The sequence below is a fragment of the Girardinichthys multiradiatus genome, chromosome 19, assembly GCF_021462225.1.
Source record: "Girardinichthys multiradiatus isolate DD_20200921_A chromosome 19, DD_fGirMul_XY1, whole genome shotgun sequence".
Taxonomy (NCBI): Eukaryota; Metazoa; Chordata; class Actinopteri; order Cyprinodontiformes; family Goodeidae; genus Girardinichthys; species Girardinichthys multiradiatus.
Window position 1 is genome coordinate 7984297 of NC_061811.1, and position 24972 is coordinate 8009268.

General features: G+C 38.8%; 1 protein-coding gene across 1 annotated transcript; it reads right to left on the reverse strand.

Annotated features, from left to right (window-relative positions):
* Positions 1–23379, reverse strand: itpka (inositol-trisphosphate 3-kinase A). The gene is made up of 7 exons (XM_047346131.1): positions 22433–23379; positions 11807–11903; positions 10211–10424; positions 6427–6631; positions 3929–4030; positions 3394–3465; positions 1–3035 (listed from the first exon to the last, which is right to left on the reverse strand). Exons 1-7 carry the CDS (start codon positions 22832–22834, stop codon positions 2769–2771), a joined length of 1359 nt encoding a protein of 452 aa, XP_047202087.1. The 5' UTR covers positions 22835–23379; the 3' UTR covers positions 1–2768.
* Between the last annotated feature and the right edge of the window lie 1593 nt (positions 23380–24972).

Here is a 24972-nt window from a genome sequence, read left to right on the forward strand (position 1 = left end):
TCAAAGTTTAAACATTATTTTATTGTAAGCAGATTCAAATTTATATGCTAAAATGCTAAGATCAGAGTACATATAAATGGTATGTATTTTAACATTACACATACCTAAACACTACCAACATTTTATGCTCACATGCTGATAGTATAATGGTTCTCTGTTATCTTTAAGGCAATAACTGCAAGGTCACGTTGCTATGTCAGGGCAACAGTTGCCTTTAAATGGGTTTCCATTACTTAAATAGCAATTAAATTGCATCAAATGATCACACTCAAGGGTTAACTTTGCGATGGACTGGCGACCGGTCGAGGGTGTACCCCGCCTCCCGCCCATAGACTGCTGGAGATAGACACCAGCTTCCCCGCGACCCACTATGGAAGAAGCGCTAGAAAAAAATAACTGACAGACTGATGACTGACTGACTGAGGGTTAACTCACTTATTAGTGTGAATATATTCTTTTAAGATGGAAAAAACTAGTAAATTATGATTTTAGACTTTTTATGGCGCAGGGAATTTTATTTAAAGAAGTCTGCAAAGAGGGGTTTAAATGTGGCTTCCTGAAGTTCATCCAACATTAAAGAACTGTAGAATGGGTTCCTCATGGCCTTAGAATAAATAGACCAAATAGTGTATTTTTGGTCTGCAGGAGGAAACTGGAGAGAATCCATGCATGCACTGGGAGAACACGGAAATTCATAAAGACAGCAGGCCAACACTCCGACTGAAAACTGTCTTGACACTGTACCTAAGCCTCATAGCATAATTGCTTAACTCATTTAAGCCAAAATATGATTTAGGCAATTATGCAATACGGGTTAACGAAATGTTTCTCTCCAGTCCTACGTCTGTGTACTCTTAATTTCACAGAGGAAGAACTCTTTCTGAATGGGCTAAGTTTAAGGGTTAGATAGGATTTTTTATTACAAGGTTCTGTTAGGTTTTTGTGGGTTCCTTTCGTGTTGTCTTGTCTTGGTCTGGTCTTTCTCTTGAGACCCTTAAAGAGCACATCTGTAACATTGTTTTTATTACTGCAGCTTCCTGTGAAACTCCTGACAGCATTTAAATGCAACAAAATTTAAAATTTGTTGCAAACAACTCCAGATTGTAACATGTTAGTTTGGACTGGAACCCAGTCATTTCATGGTCACAGGGAGCCATGTTTAGTCAGTTGTACCTCCATCAGGCATGCTCTCAGTGACACACAGTTTGCACCCGTATTACAACTAACACAACTGTAACAGCAACCTAATGGACAGTAAAATGAGATTAGATCATGAAGTATTTTTTAAGCATTCACTATTATGATTACAGCAAACTGAAATTGTTAATATCAGTGAGAGAGAACTAGATGTTAGATGGATGTTACATTTGGTGTTGTTTTGTTCAGCTAAATATCATCCGGAGAGAGGTCGGTTGACCCTGACTGATGTATCAATCCATCAGCAGATGAGGCGGATCAGCTGATCGTGGGTTCGCCTGGATAATTTTCAATGCTGCTGCACAACTGACACAAAATCTGAACGTTTACTCTGTTCTCGATAGAGGTCAGATGGGTGGCACCTGGGAAAGTGTAAAAAAGACAGGCCTTTTATTCACCATCTGGTGGATAGGGTGTACATCCTCCACAAAAACAGAAAACAAATTCTTTCTGCAAGAACAAAATGACTTGCAGCCCTGATTTGGGATTATCTGGGCAGAACTTTGTTCTTGTTTGGTTTCTGACATATTTACAAATGCTACGGTAGGAGCAGACTTGGTGGAGTTTCCAGGAGTTCTGTGCTTGAGTTCTCGTGTTTGAAATGTCCGTGCTAGAAAGAACCTTGTTCTTGTTCTTGCCACCTTTAGTTAAAAAACTGCTTTCCATGTTCTTGCGGAGTGTGTTCTGGGCCTGATACAGCTGATTGACATCATTTATTATCTTTAATAGATTCAAAAATCAAATCCTGATTCTTTTAATGAGCAAAAGAGATCGTTAAATAAAATATTTTTTAACACATTCTGAGACTTATTGGCTTATGAAATTAGCATAATTTAAAGTATCTTAATATCACTACACATTTAACAACTTGATCCTTTTTACAGGGAATATAAAATAATAGATTCCGCCTCTGCTGGTTTTATACTCTATAATGGTGTTTTACTCTTGGCAAACAAAATAAACCAAATGTCCATTTTCCTTCTTTACAACAGTTATTATATGCTGATTTTCTTTAATTAATCATGTGCTGTAACATATGGTTGAGTATCCAGTGCTGAAGTCTGATTACAAAATTCATTCAATTTAATGCAAAAATGTTTTTAAAGACAACTCATAGTAGTCCAAAAGCTAAGTAGCGCTTCTCTGGGGGGGGCGCTATAATGCAGTATGAGGTCTGTCAGTTGAAGACTTTAATATTACATGTAAGGCTTTTACAGCGGATGGTGGGATGAGGGAAGCTTCTTCCCTCTGGTTCTCATCGTGATTTTCTCATTTTCATCCCGTTAAACTGAAGACAGGAACCCTGCTCTTTCATGTCTGTTCACCTCGCAGGAAGATGATTTAGTGTCGGTTCATTAGAGCAATAATTAACTTACTTGTAAGAAACTTTCTGCTTCCCCCTGTTCAGTGTCAATTGACCCCTTTCTGTCAGTGTCAGTGCTAAATAAGTTCTCTTGTGTGGTAGGAGCCCTCTGTGCTAACAATTCACCCAAAACAAATCAAGGTCTGTGACCCAACTGCAAGGGTCTTTTTGTGGAGTTCATTTTCAATATCTGAAGCTCCCTCCAACTTCAAAGGTCACTGGCTGTGTGAGCATGTGTAGTTAGACTGTTGTCGTTGGTTTCTGCTCTGCTCCCTTCATTGCATACAGCCTCAAGTGTGAGGATGAGGTTATCCAAGCCCCACAGGTATCCGTCCTCTCGGTTGCCTTCCTGCCAGGGAATCTCATGGCTTAAAGTCCGACCCTCGGGCAAAGCTGTGGTCTTCCCAAAGTCAATAATCCAGATCTGTGCATGGCCTGTGTGGTCGTGGATAAAGAGGAGAGAGCTGCCAATAACCTGATGGTAAAAAAACAGACATATTATAATTATTTTTCTTTTCTTCTTCATCAATTCATCAACCAACTTCCACGATCTTTAAATCTGCTGTGAGAAGTCTGTGGAACTCCATGGGAGGCAAAAAACCATTCTTCAAAAACCTGCACTGATATGTTTAACCACCTGATCCAAACTGCCCCACCCAAATAAAAGATTAGAATGAGTTCCCAAGAAGAGAAGCTTCTGCACCAAGATCTACACCTTCAAGGTGACAAGGCAAATGCCTTCTGGAGAAAGGTTTTACAGTTTTACCAATGAGATATAGATTAAGCTATTTGGCCACAATAACAAAAGTCTTCCAGACAAAATCAAATGTCACCTCGTGTTGCTTGAAGAACTCAGATGTTTGCAGGGCGTGCCGGATCTCTGTCAGCCTGAGCAGGTAAGACTTCTGCATTTTAAGAAGAAAAAAAGCAGGAAACAAGGTTTGAATTTCGTTTGAATCCATCACCTAATCAGCTGCTGCACACTGAGGTGGGGACAGAGCCTGTGTTTGCAGAGTTAATATTTACGTTCTGCCAAGCAAGTCAAATTATTCTCTTCTTGCAGTTTAAACACTTTCAAGATGTTTTTTTTTTTTATAATGTTGTCATTCAGTTGCCCTTGGCCTTTCCCAATCGTGAGCACAGAGACAACAAAGTCATTTTCTTGGCACTGTCTAAATACTGAACACGGATGTGAAAGCAAACAGAGCTTTGGTGCTGTGTGGGTGAAAACGGACTTTAAGGTAACGCCTTCGGCATTTGCAGTTTTATTTGGATATGCACACAACTGTAAAGAAGGTTTGTATGTGTCCTCGCTTGAGTAACTGTGCAGGAGGAAGCTAAATGACTGACTGACTGACTGCCACGTACAATGATGCTGGCATCCCCTCCTACAAAGTCCTTGAAGACCTGGATGACATCCTGCTTTGATCTGGTTTTCTTGAAGTCAGTCTGACATGTACCGTCATGTTTCTAGAGGACAGAGAAGCAGAAGAATATCAGCATATGGTCCGATTACATCAGTGTTAATCTAAGCAGACTGCATCCATGTGCTATGTTTAAGGCCTCAATAACAAAACATAGAAGACTATTTCACATGAATCTTTAAATTAGTTTACTTCTTTGCTTTTCATTCATATGCATACAGTCCCTCTAATCAATAAAAGAAAAATGTATTTTCTAATGAGTCCCTTAAAAATAAAAGACTAAGGCAGGGTGCCCAACTCCAGTCCTTGAGAGCTACTATCCTCAGCTTCTTCAACACACCTCAATAAATGAATGGCTCCTCTACCAGACCTCTGCAGAGCTAAATGACTGAATGCTGGTGAGGAAATTCAGCCATTTGATTCAGGTGTGATGGAGCAGGGATGCATCCGAAAAATACATCCCTGCTTGAGTCCTTGAGGACTGATCTTGGGCATCCCTGGACTACAATATCTTGTTGATCCAAAATCCTACTTAGTCTTTATGTCTGCTGAAGGCAGTTAGGTCGAGGGTTATAGCAGAAGCCTGAGTTGCACCAGAACTCAGATGACACTCCTATATGAAATGGGTTTCATCTTGGATATAAACAGTGTACACACCCCTGTTTATTTTTTCCAACTTTAATATGACATGCAGTGTGTACGTCAAATAAAACTCAAACTACTCTTCTGGGGGGTAAACTCAAAAATCACAAAGTGCTTTACAAAGAGAACTTTAAATTAAATTAAAACGTGATTAAAAAGACAGAAAATGATACAGATAGTAATAAAGTTCACAACCTTCATCAAATTTTATAGAATTTGTCAGTCAGTCATTTTCTACCGCTTCTTCCATTGTGGGTCACGGGGAAGCTGGTGCCTCCAGCAGTCTATGGGCGAGAGGCAGGGTGCACCCTGGACACGTCGCCAGTCCATCGCAGGGCAACGCACAAACAACTATGCACACACTCATTCATACACCTAAGGGCAATTTAGAGAGACCAATTAACCTAACAGGCATATCTTTGGACTGTGGGAGGAACAGCTGTAACAACAGTGTTACTAACTGCGCCACCGTGCAACCCTATATAGAATTTCTTAACCTGAAATAAAGTTCATCTATTCTTGCTGAATTCTCCTAATATTTAGTTATTGCATATTTTAACTTTAGCAATAGTTTCAGAGAGAATCCCATTGTACAAAGTTATCAGTCCGGAGAAGAAAACACCTTGCTAGTTGGACCCTATTTTGGGTCCAGAACTGTTTTAATTAGGTTCAACCATTAGACGATGATCATAAAGGGATGGACATGGTCTGCAACAATGCTCAGGTAGATTGGTGTTTATGATCTGATGAAACCAAAGACTAATTTTAACTCCAAAAGGTGTGTTTCATACAAAAACAGCATAGCACTTCACAACATCCACAGTGAAACAAGGTGGTGGCTGCATCAGGCTAGGGTTTTCTTTTTCAGTTAAAACATTTTTGTGAGGGTTGATGAAATTATAAGCAGCTTCAAAAACCAGTAAAGTTTGGCCATAAATATTGAAGGTGGAGCAGAGGGGGAACTTTGGGCTTAAAGCATGAGCCCACACAAACATCCAAATTAATTATTCACCTGAAGAACATTATGAGGTCCAGAAGAAAGTCCAGAGTAAAATTTTACAGAAAGGCTGTAAACCTTTGCTGTATTAGCTTGGGAGTTTCACACCAGGCTGATGTATCTTTTCTTTTTTACACTTTCCCACAGACATGTTAGTTTATTTTCAGCTGAACTTTAACCGATACATGCCTTTATGGAATGATTTATTATTGTCTCATCATTTAGGTCATTTCGTAAAACATTTCATTTGACAGTGGTGTGTACACTTAATATCCACTGTGGTTCATCAGACCTGTTTTTATGAGAGTGGCATCAGAGTTCTGGCGCAGGTAACTCATTGTTCTGCCATAAACCTCAGCCTAACTGCCTACCTTAGACATAACAGAGAAGGTGCACATATCTCAGGACAAGAAAACCAAGTATGTCTCTTTTAAATGCTTAAAAGCACATGTACTTCACTCATGACTGAATGCCCAGCCCAGATATATCAGCAAAAACTATGTTATACTATCTATGGTTCATTCTACATGGATGGTGTTTTATGATCTGAGAAAGATGCATATTATAAATCTTCAAAGTTCAGAGGAACCTCTCCAGGGATGGGTGCAAAAGGCTTGTAATTTCGCTCCTAATAAAACTTTTGACTGATGTTGTTGCCAAGAGGGTGTTAATCAAGATACATTTCTTTATGACGTGGGAAGGAGATGTTTCTGTTCTCCCTGTTTAACCTGTTTAACTAATCTAGTCATGTTAGTCACCTCTGTTTCCTTCATACTACAGTAAGTACATGAATGACATGTCACCTTGATGCCCTCTATCCTGAAGCCCATCGTGTTGGTGGAGCTCATGCTCTCCCTCCACTGCATGTAGCGAGGCTTGGTGACGCCCCGCTGGAAATGCTCCTGCGGAGTTGGGCCTTCACTGTCCACCTCCACCATCTTCTTGTACAGGTCCTCCCGAGGCTTGGGTCGCTCCCTCGCTCGGACAAGTTCCTCCTCCAGGTATGTCCTTCAACACAAGGAGAAAAAGTATTTTCTTCCATTATAGCTTTTTTCCCCATGTTTAAACGTTTCAGACAAACATAACCTGACTATTTCAAATGGTGATTTAAGTTAAGGGAAAAAAAAAACTGTCCAAACCAGCCTGGTCTGTTTTGAAAAAGTAACCACCCTTTAGACATAATAACTTGTTATGCCACCCAGGGGCATTTTTAGGGACTCAAAACATTGGGGGCTTTAGCCCGAATCCAAAATATTTAGATTTCAATAAGACAATTTATAGGTAATTTAAAGTTAAAATAATATAGGACATATTGTACCAGTTCTCTGTCTCGGCTGGTTTTAGAATGAATGTAAATTATTGTGAATCAAACAAAAAAGGTTTGCAATAATTTTACTTTTTATTTTTGTTAGAAGCTGAATGAAGCACAAGGAGAAAAAGAGTTTAGACCTGATGAAAAACCATTTTGCTGAAGCAAATAGTGACACAATTTGAGGTATTTAGAAAAGAACTTAATCTGAATTTTTTGCTGACAAAAGTTTTTCTAACCTCACAGATGTTTTCTTTGGACCAGATAAATGTTCTTCTTTTGTCATCTACATAAATTACTTTTTTAAATATTACATTCTCATTAAAGTGTTCCACTCCTGAGGCTCCATTGTCTTTATTCGTATATTTCAAAAAAGTTATTAATAACTGTATACTGTATACATATGGTATGTATGCCTTACCTTCAGTAAAACTGTATCCTTGTTTAATTAGTTTAGTTTATATAATATTAAATGTGTAATTCAGAAAAGTAAAATAGTTAACTAATCAATGGTCCACCTGTGATTAATTGCTATGATTTATTTCTTAATTATGCTGCATCTTTAAAGCCAGAGCTGTATGTTTAAAATCAGCACAGAAGATATGAAAGAGAAGAGAGAGGCTTACTGTTGCTCTTTCTACTACGTCTTTCTGGAACCAGGAGATATTTTCCTGGTTTATTGAGCAACATTTTTTTCTGTCTACATGTAGAACTAGACTATCAGACTGGCTGCAGCCATGAGATGTAATGTGTTGATCTAAAGGACCTTTTAATGTGTTCAGCTACGTTAGGATTAAATGCTTTTATTTTGACTGATGTAAAGGACCAGATATTTTCACATTATGATGCAAATCCAGCTAGAAGCTCTCAGAGAAGGTTGCTACTGTTTTCTATCACAGATCATTTAACTTCACCTGTAGCTCAGGTGAAAGTTCCTCATCATGACCCTGAAGATGCTCATTAGTGAACCTCCACCTCATGTCTTGCTAGGTGAATAAGTGATTAGTTGTAACTTACAATTAGCCCATTCTGAGTCAGCATTCAGGTTTTACTGCTATCTTCGTCTGGGTTATACCGCTCTGTTTCCACCTGTTCCTGAACACACACCCACCAGTCTCCCACTCTTCGGTTGGCTCCACGGTTGCTCTGAAATGAACCCTGTTTGAGGCGCTCAGTGTAACTTTTCAGGTAATGAAGGAGGCAGGTGGACCTGGAGTAAACTGCTGCTCTGGCTGTGCCCATAGTTGCGCATTTGTGGTGCTGCGAGTGCGCAAATAACTATTTTTTGTCCTCTCCTTTGAACTCATTGTCAGGTTAGGTGGAGCGGGACGTGATTATATGGAACACAGTTGAAAAAACCTGATTGGTTTTAAATAAAAATGTGAAGTCCAATACCATTTTGTGGCTGCATCTTTTTAATACTTCTAAATTTCTTCTATCAAGACGTCCGGGGCTGTTCAGAAAACATCCGGGGCGGAAGCCCAGGTCTAACTACGCGCCTGATGCCACCCAAAGCAGCAACGACAGCCATTAAATGTTTGTCATAACTGGAAATGAGTATTTTACTTCACTGTGGAGGATTTTTTTAGAGGTGAACTTGATGGTGTGCTTGGGATCATTCCAGTACACTTGAACTTAAGGTGATAAACCGATGGTCAAACATTCTCCTTCAGTCTTTTTTGCTACAAAGCAAAATTTATGGTCCCGTCGATTACATGAAAAGGTCTACTGAACCAGCTTAGCAGGCCCACAACGTCACATTACCACCATGTGTGACTGTCAGTATGATGTTTTTAGTTTAAAATCTAAATGGCAGATGTAACAGGATGCAAACCTTATAGAAAGTTTCCTTTTTATCCCGTCAGTCCACAGAACATTTTCCCAAAGGTCTTTGGGATCATTAAGATGTCAGGTCATTAGTGGTTTTTATCTTGAAACTCTCATGGATGCTAGTTTTATCTCGTTTTTTACGGTTTAATTATAAGTACTGGTCATAACTGAGGCAAGTGAGGCCTGCAGGGCTTTGGATGTTGACAGGTCCTAAAATCATCAACAAAAACTGTGGCAAAGTTAAATTATGATTCAACAAAGGTGGCGGTTATTTTTTTTTTTTTTTTAAAAGGTTGGAATGGATAGTTTTCCTCTCATAATAAATGAAATCATCATTTGAAAACTGCTTTTTTATTTACTCAGGTCAGCTGTGTGAGATTTTTAAGATTCTCTGATGATCTGGAACATTTCATTGTGACAAAAATGCAAAAACAGAAGACATTTATAAGAGGTCAAATACATTTTTACACCAGCGTATTTCCTGTATTCCTACAGTGACTTTTTATCAATCTATTTCTACTCATTTGCTGGACTAATGTCAAAAAGTTTTTGCACTTGATGTTTCTTTATGCAGAGAGGAAAAGTCAGTACAGGAAAATACAGCATAAAAAAAGCAATCTCCAGGATTAAGAGCACTGAGGACGAAAACAACTTTTGCACTCAGTCTTTAATGTCATGAAAAACAGTTCTGAGCAAACAGATGTGAATTGTAGTTTCAGTTTGCAAGCTCCACTTCCTCTACGCTGGAAAGGGAAGCTACGAGGAGACTCCAGTGTGCAGCACTTTGCTATGTGATAGCCCAAGTGTGTGTTTGTGCAAGTTGGTGGTTTTGCAACTTAGCGGTTGAGAGCGTTTTTGACAAAGGGGAGTCTCCAGGGACACCCTTAGCATTCAAATGTGTGTTTGCGTGTACGAACAGTCTTATATACAGAAAAACTCTTATACAGGTAGGTAAGTAAAACAAATAGTTAACGCATGTGGTAATGTGCATCTGTAATGTTAGATCACATACCATACATGTGTGCATGCCTGCATCTGGTAATGTTTCAGGTTTGTGCATGAGCATTCACCTGTCCAATCCAGCAGTGTTTGTGTGCATCTGCATGCCTGTGCATGCAAAAAAGCGTGCATGTAGGACTTCATGAGTGCCTTCATGCGTATTTGTATGTGTAGAGTTGTGCACCTTACCAGTGAGGCCTTCCACCAACTGTGGCAGGAAGCCAAGCGAACAGCCTGCAGTTACAACAGGTGTTCCCCTAAAGAGGCAAACTGAGCCAGGCAGCTTGTACTGTTGCTTATCTGTACTTTTCTTGCTAATTGTTTAACAAGTGTTAATATTTAATGTGTAAAAATAGAAAATAATCTGAAAAATTGCTGTTTTGAGCAGTTTTATTTAAACTAGTTTTTACAATCTGAAAAATAGCGCTCAAGCCTGCTTGCTTGCTTACCTCACTCCCATTTTGCAGTCCATCACGTTGGGATGATCGAAGTTAGCCAGCAGGTCAGTCATCTGCAAGAAGATCTCTCCATCATTTTCCACAACTCCGTGGTATCCCGGCACATAAGGGAGCAGCACGTCGTCCCGCAGCTTCTCGAAACACTGCATCTCATTCTCTGATAACTTTTTCAGAATGGTGCCCTCATCTGCAGCTTTGAAGTTGCCTGATATGAGATAAAGACAGTTTCTCATTCCTGCACGACGCCCGGCATTATTAGACCGTCAAAGAACATACCTGCATGTTGGAATTCAGAAAAAAACAATCACTGCTTGTTTCTTCAGAGAAGAACTGAATGTGAATTCCTGAAACTTGTTGCAAGGCTGAGATAAGTAGACAATGAAGCAAACAACAAGCCTGTTTTCAGTCATCTATAACAGGTGACTCAATTTCTAATTAATAGTTTTTAATTTCCTTCAGAAGCTCGGCTTCCTTATAGCTTCATTATACAGTAAACACCACTTTCATACAGTTAAGAGAAGGAGAAGTGTGAGAAAAATGCACCCTCCATCATATGTGAGCAGAAACTTTCCTCAAACTGTTTCATTTCAAAAACTTCTCTCCGAGTGTTTGGACTTGTGAAGAATAATGAAGAGAAATACTTAATGTTGCTGTTGTTCTTGGCAGATTTTCAAAGTAAATAAAGGTGGAACCATGGAAACCTTTCTGACACAAAGGCCCTTAACAAGAAGGGAAATCATTTTCATTAGAAGTGTTTGCAATGGATGTGTTCTCTATTTTAGTAATTACTGAACACTTTGTACCAAAACAAACATAATCTTATTACCTCTCCAACATTTGTTCAATAAAACATGAAAAAGATTGGTACTGTATAGATTGGAGCACATATTTAACAGCATGAATAGAATAGAGCCTAAAACAGAGGTCTGCAACCTTTACAAGAGCCATTTTTGCTTCAGTCTAGCAAAATAAGACTTGTTTAGAGCCAGAGATGTTACATGGCCCTTTGAAAAAAAGACAGCTTTTAATTTTTGATAAATATTTACTATAGGATATATGTTGTAATTTCTAAAGAAGCACAATTTTTTATTTTTTTAGATTTTAAAATAAATAAAAACAGAAAACTTTAGCAAAAAGAAGATAAATAGATTTTCCTCTGTTGGATGTTGATATTTGGGAAAAATTGTGCAAAACAAAAGTAGGTTTCCAACAAATTGACAATAAAACCAAATCTAAACAAAACATTACTGGTACTTCTAGTGTCATTCTGTTTTGGAAATTCATGGTAATCATTCCATGGAAAAAAAATTATCCATTAAATCCATTACAAATGCTGAAACCTACATTTATTATTATATCTCTAAGCCGAAGTCATTAAGAGCCAAAACAGAAGAACGACTTGGCTTAGGAGCCGCAGGTTGCAGACACCTGGCCTGAAACATGATGATCTCTAATAAATCAGCTAAAGGAACAAAGTTGTTGTTGGATTGTTTCTGACAATTGACTTTGTTTTTTTCATCTTCCATGAAGCTACCAAATATGCAAGTAAATTTATGTCTGCAATGTAATGATTCGAAGATATTGCACCTTTATGACCCGCTAGCTGGACCCAGCTTAGTTTCTTCTTTTGGGAAGCGTTGAAGGGCCAGCGGATGTACGTCTTCAGCTTTCTCCAAGGTTTTCTCTGTTGAAAACACACAAAACACAATTTAAAATGTTGTAAATGTAAGTTGAGTCCTTGGTCATCAAGGAGCACATGGCCTGCTGTAGAGTATGATAGTTGCAAACCAGCTTCAGTCCCTTTTTGACTGATTCAAATCACATAAGCAGTTCTGGCCAGCCAATCTGACGCCAGGTTTTCTGTTTTCCCCAGCATGATGCCTTCAATCTGGGTCAGTTAAATGCCATTTCTGTTGAAACTTCTATCTGCATTCAACATCTCCAGTGTGGCCTGCTGCCAGACTCGTCTTTCTTTATCACAAATACAAATTTGTTTGCTTAACAAAGAGAGCAAGACTTTACGCAACCAAGCACATTTTCTATAAAAACCAGGAGTTCTGACAGTCTTTGGTAAATCCTAATAAATGTACAAATGCATCACAATCAACTAGAGTATCATTAAAAGATCTTGGTATGAATTGGTAAGGATGAATGAAACAAGAATACTACATATTAAAAAGAAATAAGGGCTTTCCTAATTTATTTGTAAAATACATCCATGTGCTGTGCAGTAAATGAATTACTGCTTTAATAAGCAAAAAATGTAGGCTATCAACTTGTCTATAGCATGCTTCTGACATTTCTGGTCTAGGAGTGGCTTTGCCCTTTGACACTTGGCCAGGAAAAAGCCTACTAGTGGCCCTTATCTTGGATATGTCCAAGTGTGTTGAATCTTAAAGCTCTAAATACAGCCGCAGTCCACATCTTATGAATCTCCCCGAAACTCTTGAATGGACTGTGATTCATAATGATCATAAGTTTAAGATTATCCTTGTTGCATGGGGATCTTCTTCTACCACACTTTTTCCTTCCACTAAACTTCCCATTTCAATTCCTGGATGCAGCAGTCTGTAAACTAGAGCTATACAAACTGCTGCTAAAAGAGGTTGGTAAGTAAGTAGGTAAAACACACAATTAAACTCACAATTCTTCATACCCTTGGAAGCTTTAGGTTTAAGGTATAGAACAATAGGTATCTCTCAAACGTTAATAAAATCAATGTAAAAATATCAGTTTAAAAATATATATATATTTATTAACATTTTCTTTAAAAAATGGCATGTCACAAATTATTATCATGCTTCTCAAAAATCCACAAAACAACCTGTTGGGATTAAAACAGTCAAGCAACTGGTAGCTTGACTATTAGTCTTCGATGATTAGCTTTGAGTTTAAGACCTAATCTTTAACTCCAACCACAGATTCTCTTTCAGATTCACATCAGGACTCTGTCTGGGCCGCTCCAAAACTTTAATATTACTTCCAGTCATACACAGTGGTTTGTTTGAATTTTAATTTAAATAAATTAGAATTAAAATAAGAATATTAGAATAACTAGATTAAGAATGAAGAAAAGTGGGCTAACTGAAAAGTATGTCCAAGTACTATATAGTATATGCACTCAAGACTTGGTTAATACCATGCTGCTTCCTTCCAGTAATCTTTCTATCAATATGTTTGAATACAGCACTATGTAAACTAGGTCTGCACAATACATTGCAAAGTTATCTTAATTTCAATGTCATTGTCGAGAACATCAAAATGAAATGCATATATCTTAACTGATCAGTATTATACATTAACACTCTCTATAACAGTAATGAAATTATTGATGCTTGTTGTTTAATGCAGCAGAAAATGGTTTAGATGGCATTTAGATGCTTTGTGAAAAGTCTTTGAGAAATTGTTGTAATTCTTGATATACAGCTATGTTAATTCAACCAGCAGCAGGAGCAAGTTGCTTTATTTTCGTTAAAATCATGTTGGAGGGATGCATCTGGGCAAACTATTCACCATCTGCAGTTTAGGATGAACCCAAAGCAGAAAGACATTAGCTCTCTTAAGTTAATAGTTTATTTTTCATAAGTTATGTCTTTCATCGCCCTTATTGTGCGGCCCTGTTAACAGCCATCTTATTTAGCGATACGTTTTGTGGCTTACCCACCCTGTAGAGGGTATAAATGACTATTTGCTAAGTCAGCAGTCCTCCCCGTGGTTTTGTAGACCATTACATCACAGGAATGTGAGAAAAAACATGTCATTTCTATATTAGAAATTAATTTTACTGCTCTTTTGTAGTATTTGAATTTTATTTCTAATATATCAGTCGATGTGGATTGAATTTATATAATGTATGAGTTTCTGATATCCTATTTTATTGAGATGAACAGATCAGAAATCATGAATTTTCACAGAAACACACAGAAGAACAGGTAACAGTTAACAGGCTTTAAATCTTGTTTAACAAACATTTACACACATACTTAAAAACGATGATCTGAAAATGAAATCTCATTCTCTCTCATGGGAAAAAGGAACCTCTTTCCACCTCTGGGCTTTAAAGGGGTCATTTTCTGACGTTTGTTGCGAGTAAAACAGGAAATGAAACAGGGACTCTGATCACAGTGAGGCAACAGCTCATCACTGTTCATCACCATCACTAATAACAGAAGTCCTGCAGACATTCTGGGCTCTCTTAAATGTCTGATGATACGCTTCACCTACTTGTTTGCTGATGGTGTCGCACGGCAAAAGTCGCCACACTTTCATAAATGTTTTAATACTGCAAGTTTTTTTTTATTTATTGAGCTGGCAGCTGATGCAGTTATTTCTATAAGGTGCAGGTATTATGTTTGTGATCACTCAGAATAATGACTAATGACGTACATTTCAATTGGAAAAATTCATCTAAAGTGCTAACCTGCACTAAAAGCAAAAATAGACTTAGAAGTAAAATGATCACAAAACACATCTTCAGCTAATATTTAAATATTAGTCTCACTTTGAAATTACTGGTTAAAACTCAAGTCTTAAAAGTATTCACACCCCCAAACTATTCCATATGTTGTCACATTACAGCCACATGCTTCTAGGTACATTATTGGGATTCGGTTTATTATACCCCCACTTAGAAGTGCTGTGATGCTGTGCACAACACCCAGTGTCAATATTTTGTACAACTACTTTTCTCTGCAGGTATAGTTGCAAGTCTTGAGGAGTATTGCTCAACCAGTTTTTCATATCTTGGACAAATTCTTCTTACCAAAACAGCTCAAAATAGTTCAAATGTAGTCAGATTTGATGAACACCAATTCTCAAGTCTTGCCCCAGATTCTCAGTTGGATTCTCTGGACTTTGAATAGGCCATTCCAACACATGTATAATCTTTGATCTTAACCACTCCATTGTAGCTCTGGCTGTGTGATTGAAGTTGTTGTCCTGGTGGAAGATGAACCAGTCCCAAGGATTGTCGTGTATTTAGCTCCATGCAGCTTCACATCAACAATGAGCACAGTCCCTCTGTCCCTGCTAAGGAAACACTTCCCCTCGCCATGATGCTGCCAAAACCTTCTTTCCCTGTAGGATTGGCATTTTTGGGTTGATGTTCAGTGTCCAAAATGAGCTGTGGTTGTCTACAGCTCCTCCAGAGCTACCATGGGCCTCTTGGCTGGTGGTCTTATGCAAACCTCTGAAGCAGTCATAAAAAAGCTGTATACTAAGATTAAATTACACTTAGCTGGATAGCTATTTACAGATTAGTTGACACTTGAAGGCAGTTCGTTGCACTGTGTTTTATTTAAGGGTATCAGAGTAAAGTGGGGGTGAAAACAAATGGAACGCACACTTTTCAGAGGTTCTTTTAAAAACATGGTAAAAACTATGTATCGTTTTTCTTCCACTTCACCCTCAGGCACTGCTTCGTGTTGGTCTATCCTAAAAAAATACACTGAAGTTTGTGGTTGTTACAAAAAAAAAAAAAAAGGGAAAATGTTGGCGGGATTTGAATACTTTGCGAGCTTTGTATTTTCAGGATACAACGTTTTGAACTAGTTAACACCTAACAGGAGAAACCCTGTCTTCGAAACCATAACAGACCTTGATAGCTTGGACTCCCAAACAAACATTGCTTCATTTCATACTTTTACTTTTATGGAGGGGGACATAAACTGTTTCTTTGTCGCATTCAAACTTCAGATGGATGGACTGGTTACTGCTTGTGCTCATCAAAAATCCCTCTGGAACAAAATGAGCTCACAACAAAGCACAAAGCAACCTAGACTCTAAATCAGTGCTAGAGTAAAATGGTTGAAATATTATCTGCCAGATCTCCTTGTTAAAGAACGGATTGTATGAACTATCAGATGGTTTGTGATGCATGAGTGTCCACTGGCTGATTTGTGGATTTTGATGTTCCTTAATTTTAAAGAACGAGACGTGCCGAACGAGTGAGACATCAACATGCTGATCTGAGCAGAGTTGCCCATAGCAACCATGCAGAAAAACAGGCAGCTGAAGCCAAACTTTCAGGTTCTGCAGGCTGACTTTAACAACTAATAACTAAGACTAAGAGTCTTAAAAACCTTAAGATACAACAGAACACAGAAGCACCACCTCATTCCTGAATGAGTAACTCTGCAGGCAACAAAGAGCCTGTTTCAGCATGCTTCTCTATGTCTTAATTTCTCTGAAAACATCTTTGAATGCCACGCTGTTCTACAAAGTTCCGTGTTTGACGCAGTTTTCTGTTAAAGTGTCAATAAGAAAAGGCTAAAGTGGAGTCTCTCAAGTGTCTTACTTCCTGAAGCAGTTAAATGTCAAAGGCCAAGACTAAAACTGGAAACCCACCGCAAAAAAAAAAAAAAAAAACATGCTTACACAAGAACATGTGAGCATGTGCTGTACTCTGTGTGGGTTTTTGTTTTCCGTCAGGGCATCAAAGTGTATATTTTGACAAGATCATCTCATTTCCTTTCCAACCTGGAATTCTTTATTCAGCCATGAAGAGCAAGAATTAATAAAAACCCCTGAATGTGAGCCTTGAAGGCCTGGGTAGCATTCATTTAAACACCATTTGTTAAACACTTGCGCCTGGCAGGAGACATTGTGTTTAAAGAACAGTGACAGGTCCAACCTGCATGTGGACAAGGCAGGGAGAAGCGGTGGGCCTTGTGACAGTCTCAGTCTGATGGGTTGATTGTGCAGACAGAGGCAGAAGCCTGCAGGTGACTCATTGTGATTACACTCAACTTCCCTGCAGCTTACACAGAAAGAGAAGACTTGGGTTCAACAGCTTTTAAATACGGTGCTGTGAAAAAGTATTTGTATCCTACTGATTTCTTCTGCTTTTGCTTTCTCGTCACACTTTAATATTTCTGATCTGCAGACAAATGTTATTATCGAATAAAAACAACCTGAGTAAATACAAAAGTTTTTAAAACTGCCTTTTCTTCTGTTAAATGCCCCTCCTTGAAACGCCACCTTAACGTGATGAAGTGGCTTGAGCGCTCGAATGATCCTACAGGCTATGTTGTCTGGGACTTAAAAGCCCCTGGTAGGGTCTCCCATTGCAAACAGGCTCTGGGTGACGTTTGCAATATATCTGGCTTCTAAACCTTATGACTGGTTGTGCCAACAACTGCCATCAAATCAAATCAAATCAAATCATCTTTCTCTCAATCACTGTGGATCACTGTCAATTCTCTAAATTGTGGCAGAATTAAAACAAACAGCCTATCATAGGTCACGCCACAGCATCTCAATTGAGCTTACGTTCAGACTTTGACTAGGCTACTACAAACCTCTGTTTTGTGTTTTAAGCAATTCCTAGATGGATTTGCTGATGTGCTTTGTCCTGCAGCACAAAACAAGTGTGCTTAAGCCCAAGGTCACACGTAAGCTCAGCCTTTTCTGCTAGACAGCAGAATTAATGGTTCGATTAAATTGTCCGGGTTCTGAAGTGGAAAAGCAGCCCCAGACGACCACAATAGAACTACCAGGTATAAACGCTGCTTGTGAAATGCTTTGTTAGTTTTACACCAGATGTAGTGAGAAGCACACTCTCCACAAAGTTCCAGTTTTGTTTTGTGAGCCCTCAGAAAACTTTAGAAAAAGTCTTCAGCATCAAGATGTTTGTTAGCAAATGTGTGGCAGATCTTTGTGTTCTTAATAGACAGCAGTGGTTATGTCCTTTTCACTCTTGAATATTAACCATTTTTGCCCACTTTTTTTGTTATTATTGATCTATAAACTATGGGCTTAAGTGATGCAAGGAGGCCTGCAGTGACTTAAATGTTGTTCTGTGTTGGGACCTCCTGGATGAGTTCTCAATGCTCTCTTGGAGTAATTTTGGTACTCCTGGGAATGTTCGCTACTGTTCTACATATTCTAAATTTGTGGACTATGTCTCTCTGTTGGCTGAAATTCCTAAGCCTTAGAAATGTTTTTTTTAACTCTGTCTTGACTGAAAGATGACTTTGTTAACTTTTGAATTTCTTTAGGTTGAAACATGATATGTTGCCAATTGAGACCTATTTGCCTACTTCAAGTTGTCCAACAGGTTTATTTCTTTATTATACAGGTTAGTGTGGATAGCTTTTTCCCTTAAAAAATAAAAGCACCATTTGAAAGAGCTTATTTTGTGTACTGTGGTCATCTTTGTATTATATTAAAATTTGTTTGATCTGAAACATTTAAGTGAGACAAAGAAAGAAAAACACAGCAAAAAGTATCAGACGGTGTGCCACACCTGCGAGCCTGTCCTGCAGGACTGAGCTTCAGCAGATAGATAGTTATCAAGTACAATAACAGACGGCAAACACATATTTCCACCCTCAGTCAATTCAGCTTAAAGCCAAGCCTTCAGTTCAGGTATGTGAGCTGATGGAGGGAAAGGTAAATAATAAAAGTTTAATTAACAACTGAGATGCCTTGACAAATACAATTTCAAAAACAAGATGACACATGACAGTGTCACCCATTATTTTCCATTCACACTGGTTTCAGTTCATACAGATGTGTGTCATGGCTCAAACTGGTGGTTGAGTCATTTTAACCTTGTTCCAGGGCTGACAATTAAATGCCCTGGTTAATATTCTTTATTTAGCACCATCCATCTATATATCAACTCTGACCACCTTTCCTATTCTTGCTAAAGAAAGGCCTCCCCACAGCATGATGCTGCCACCACCATGTGTCAGCATGGGTAAGGTGGTTTCAGGGTGATGAGCAATGCAGTGAGTTTTGCATGCATGCTTGCCAAATAGGACATCACAACTGCATACTGCTTTCTGTTGGTCCATCACACAGAATCCAATAAAATACATTCACGTTTGTGGTTTTAACGTGACAATATAGGAAAGAATTCAAGGGGTATACATACTTTTGCAAGACACTTTAGTTTTAGCCTTTGGGATTCAAACTGTACAACCAGAAAAAACTTCATGGGCCGTAAAGATATTGCAAAAATACATTATAACCTTACTTTAAGGCAAATAATCAAATGTCCTGGTTATCATCCCATACTCTCTGACAGGCTCTCCAAGCTTTATAAAACAGTTTTTTCTTCTTTTATCTGAGCAAAGCTTTGAAAGCAAGAAAAAAGCCCAACACTTCTGTGACAGTAACATAATCACATGTGAAATCTTCCAGAACCCATGTCATCCAAAAGCTCCAAAAATAACTCCTGAACTGCCAAAATGACTCATGCCCGTGAGAAGTGGTTACTGGAAGCAGAGCTTATCAGTTAATATCACTTAAAGATGAACTAAACAGTTTAAAGAGAAATCTGTTATCACTCTGTAATTGCCTGCAGGCATGTAATTCCCAGTGGTCCTCAGTCAGGAAACACTTTGCTGGCTCCTGTTTATGACCTGTTCCTGATCCTTCCTGTGACAGAAAGCACCAACTATCAGCTACTTTAAATTACTTTTAATGTCTGTCAACCAATCATCTCACTGGTTATCAACCCGGCTACCAGACCAGTCTCAAAGTTTGTCAATAAAATGAACTTCATTTGAGGGATGAATTTACAGTCACTTCTTTATTCAAAAGAATAGCAGTTTACTACAGGATTAGAAACAAGGGGGAAAAAATCCCCTCTAATAATAATAATAATCCAACCCTGTCTACTGGCTATTTACGGGCTAAAGAAATTCAGACCAGCTTCTATTTCTTAGCGCCGCAGAATTTATTGGGGAGGAAGATTATTGCTCTCTTCTTCAGGGAATTAAAAGGTGTCAAGGGTCTGTTTGAATCTCAGATGTTAGGAGAAAGATTATTTTAAAGGTCTAATATAGAGTTTTATGGTGACAGATAAGAATGGAAATTGAGGGAAAAATTTATGTTACAATGTTCGTGAACTCTGCCAGCATTCACATCAGAACCGGCTCGGGACAAAATGGGAAAGTGTCTTTTTGTTGCTATTGTCTTCTTTGTAACCTGCAGTGTCCCCAGGATGTCCTGCTCTCTTCTCAACCGTCTCTTCAGCCCCTTTTCCACCAGTACCTACTCATCGTTGCTCGACTTGGATTTTAGGGCTTTCCATTAGGTACTAGTACTTGGTACCAGCTCCTTTTTTATTAACTACATGGCTAAGTTCAAGGGGAGCCAAGTCGAACTGAAAATGCGACATCGGAAGACTGCCAGTCAATGAGCGGCTAGGGGTCACTGATTGGAAGAGGTTTTTATTTAAACAGTGACATCACGGGAAATCCGCTGTTACCACTCCTGTTCCTGGGCCGGGTTAGGAGCAGGTTATTGTGATTAATTTTGAAAATTCCAGAAAAGATCAAACTGGCCTTTAAATGTTGTAATCCATGGCTGGACCCAACAATGTAAAAAACTAATTTCATGTTACTCTCTTATTCTCTGTGTCTATTCCAAAACAATTTGAACTCTTAGCCTTGAATCTTGAATATACCAAAGGTCAGTACCTCACAGTTTTGGGCTCCTATTGACCTCCTTCAGCAGGTTGTGATGCCCTCCCTACTCTAGCTGGCCTAAATAATGATGAATTTGTTTTGCTGGGGGATTTGAATTTAGATTGGCTGACAGCATCATCACATAGTCTAAAATCTATCTGTGATTCTTTAAATATCACTTAGTTAATTGATTACCTCATCTGCCCCAATAACACATCATCTCTACATGACCTAATTTTGACAAATGCTCTCAAATTGACTAGAATAAAGCCACGGATCCTGATTTAAATTAGCAAGCTTTTGTCCAGGACTTGTCTCATTTTGAGTGAAACAGGGTATCTCTTCTTGATAATGCCGACTTAGCTTGGCAATACTTTCATGACGAGTTTTCAGTACTACTAAATAAGCATGCACCTTGGTGTAAATTTAGGGGGAAAGGGCGAAATAACCCCCCAGAAATTGGAATCAAGAATCAAACCCGCGATTTTACCAGTGGTGGACCGTTTTACTGCTTGCTAGGATGTCTGGACGTTTCTTCACCTTGGATTTGAAGCCAGGTTGTTGATGCAAAGCAGGCATGCTCAGAAAGTCTCTAGGCTGAAAACAGACAAGTCAATGTCTCTTCAAAACTAGTTGATCCGCATTATTTCATGGTGAAAGCTTTCTCTAAGTTCAGATCTGAGGACCGCTGTCATTTCTGAGCTGTGTCAACCGGTGCCAATCAAGAGATCAGTAACTGACGTTTGGGCAACGTTGGACCTGCGTCTTGTTATACAGGTAGTCAGTTAAAGAGAGTCTAATTAATTGTCCAATTAGCAAAAGTACTTCCTCTGATGGGGGAGATTTTTATACCACAACATTTCATCTTAACTAAAAGTGAATAAAAACTTTTCCCATTCAGGATTTTTACATAAACAATATTCAGGAAATCATACCTTCATGCCTCTGTTTTATCTCATATAAGAGAGCCCAATACAGCCAGAGGTGGGTTTTATTTTAAACAATAATCCAAAACCTTTCAATGTCAGAAAGTCATTTTTTACTATAAGAGATTAACTCATTGGTTTGATCAAAACTAAGAGTTATTTAGGCTGGTTAACGAGTAACAAGCAGATTTACGGACTGGATAAAGACTTACTAGAACTAAACAACAAGACCACAATAAAACGTTTTAGCTTCTTTGCACCGGCTTCTAGTCTCTTTTAGTGTTTTTTTGTAATGCATTGTGGGCTTCATTGACTGGCCACAGCATATTACAGATCATCAGCATGTTATGAATCTGTTAACTCACAATCCTGTCAGCCTTATGTCAAACTAGCTACTTCTTTGGCTTTGCAGGTCCAGACTAAAGGGAACAGGACCTTCTTGGGACTGTGAACACCTCAATAACATCTGTAAGATGTAGGCTTCTTTTTTGAAATTGTTTTACACTTATCTGATGGTTGTAAAATGTTTTCTTTTAGTATATCTGTTAATAGTTTGTCTATTTTAATGTTCCCTGGACAGAATATTCAGGTGGGAATATAAGCAGTTAAAATTGAATTAAACCAATACTGGCAGCTTTTTGTTGTCATGAGCAGACAATCTATTTTTATACCTGTATTTAACCAGGATAAAATCCCATTGAGAAAAAAAAAAACTATTTTCCAAGAGGTAAAACGCAATCATTGTTACACAGTTAAAAAGAAACAAATAACTATTTAAAACAAGTACATCTTATTATTATCCAGAGAGAGACGTGGAACATACGCGCAGAGAAGGCCAGGTAACAACCAAAGTGGCTGTGCTCGCTCACCTCTGTGCAGACCAGGTGCTCCAAAGTGACGAGGCCTTTGCTCTTGCTCTCCGTGTCGCTCAGCAGATCATCCTCAGACTCCACCGTGGAGGAGCCTGTGGAGGAGATGGAGGAGTTGGACAGCTTTCTGCGCAGGGCTCCGTCACCAGTACCATCCAGGTCTTCCTCCTGGATCTCCCTGGAGGAGCCGCCTCCCTCCGGGGTGATAGTGACCTGCGGCACCATAGGCGCATCCATAGGCGCTGCGGGCGGCGCGACGACGAGGGCAGCTTTCTGGATGAACTCAGTGCAGATCTGGGGAGACCTCCCGACTGCCCTTCTCTCTATGCGACCTCCATCGCTTAGTCCAGTCCCAGAGAGCCCGAAGTCCTTGGAGGACTTTCTCCTACACTCTTTGGGCATTTGAGATCTGGCCGTTTGGCGCACGGGCGAGACTCCGCTTCAGCTCAGCCTTCAAATCTGGTCATTTCACTGTGAGAAAGTTCCCACGCAGGCAGTCCGGACTCTGGAAGTCCTGCCGATCCGCTCCGGATCCTCTGATGTCTGGGAAACGCCTCTGGCAGCCTGTGCACTCTCACACTGTCAGTAAGGGGAACCCCTCTTCAGTGGCGTGGCTCGCCCTTCTGCGCGGTTTTACACTCACACTCATACGCAAACACACACACACACACACTGCTGCTGTTTATTATCTTCCGCATTGCTTCTCTCGCTTCCTGACTGAACAGTTTAAAGCTGCTGACACGATTCCAGGCTCTCTGCTGCCTCAGTTCTGCAACAGTCCTTATAATAGATGTTAACAAATGCGGGCTGCTTGTCTCCTACCCTTACAGTGGATCTCAGAAGTCTACACACTACAGTCAAATTCTCAAATTTTTAATCATTTCAAAGCCTTTTCCAGCTTTAATGTGGCTTATATCCAGCACAATCCAATGTTTAGGGTTAAGCACTTGTGTAATTCAAACTGTAATGTAACATAATGTAATGCAACTTTTAAAAGTAATATGTCTGATTATTTTAACTACAGAAAATTATGCTATCAGATGAATATTGGGTACATCAATGCTGTTGGAGGTCCCAAACAGCATTTCATTTCGAGACCTTAGACCCGTTCATTATTGCTCTTGTTTGATCTGTTGGTGTATTTCATGACAGAATATCTCATGCTTCACTTTAGATAAGGTACCTATTTTAAATCATTTTTAGCTACAGTTTTTGTTGTTGTTTTTTTTTTTCCCTAGTAAATGGTGTTATATCAGGGGAATGGGGTTACATATGGATAATAAATTTGTGGAAAAGGAGCCAAGGAGATTGTTGCGTTCATAAGCAACCTCGGGAAAAAAGGCCATTACTCACTTTAACAGTAATGCTGTGCATATGACTCTGTTAACATAACCTTCAAGGTATGAATGTTTCCTTTACATGTGCATTTTCACAAATTAAAATACAATTGAACAATTAATTTATTTAAGTAATCCATCAAAAAGAAACTTGTATTCAGTTTAGCAACATATACAGTAGCATATTTCAATTATTTATTTAAGTTTGGTGGGTATGACTTACAGCTAATTAGGCAGAAAACTATACAGCAAAAGTTACCCAATCTGTAAAAAAAGGTTGAACACTGAAAGCAAAATATAACGAAATGAGATTATTTAAAAAGTCTTGCGAAGTGTAGTTTAATTTTCCTCATAAACCGAACTTTTCATTCTCAGTGTTTTAATGCTGGATATTTTACCAGAAATAAACATCACGTGATCTCTAGAACCTGACGCCAATTTAGCGGAACTTTAAATACATTTATTTACCGTGAAAATTTACTTTTTAAAACAGATTATTTATCATCCGTTTTAACGTCCTTGAAATGCGTTGATTTAACAGAACTCACCGACAGATGGTGCTAACGCCAACAACCAACTAACCAAAGAAGAGAAGTTTGAGATTCATAGAAGAAGAGTCGACGTCACGTGTGTTCGAGTTGTGCGTCAACATCGCCGCCATATTGTGTGTGGCGACATCCAAAAAGGCAGACAGTTCTGACTGTTCTAAGAGTATATATCAGATTATTTTAATTGAACCAAGATCTGTTAACACATAACAGAGCGATGTAAAGGAGAATCAATTTTGAAACAAAAAAAGTTTTTGAAAAATGACACGTAGAAAATATTTATACCAGTCTTTATAATCAATGGTAAAATTTTTATTTGCTTTGCAGCAATTAAACCCTTCTTATAGTTGCTAACCAGCTTTTATGTTTCCAAAGGTATTTTGACTATTTGGATTACGATTGCAAAGTTACAGATATGCCTGCACATCTTTGTGTGGTTTATGTTGAGGTAGGAAAACTTTACGGGCCGTCCGTTAACTCTTACAATACTCCTCACCTCTCATCGACTCTCCTCAGTCAGAGATCAGTTGTACGTTTCCACAAGTTAATTAAAACCAATCTGAACTCAGAGAGGGAGACGTCACACTTACACGGGTACCTGGAAATGTCTGTGTGTTGTCTCACTGGGGGCTGCGTTACATTACATTTTATACCC

What these genes read in the sequence shown, in the direction of transcription:
- itpka (XM_047346131.1), bottom strand. Translation starts at nt 22,834, where the DNA reads ATGCCCAAAGAGTGTAGGAGAAAGTCCTCCAAGGACTTCGGGCTCTCT. An exon ending in AGCACCTGGTCTGCACAGAG is followed by an intron (nt 11,904 to 22,432) that starts GTGAGCGAGCAC and finishes TGTTTTCAACAG; the next exon opens with AGAAAACCTTGGAGAAAGCT. An exon ending in CCAGCTAGCGGGTCATAAAG is followed by an intron (nt 10,425 to 11,806) that starts GTGCAATATCTT and finishes ATCTCATATCAG; the next exon opens with GCAACTTCAAAGCTGCAGAT.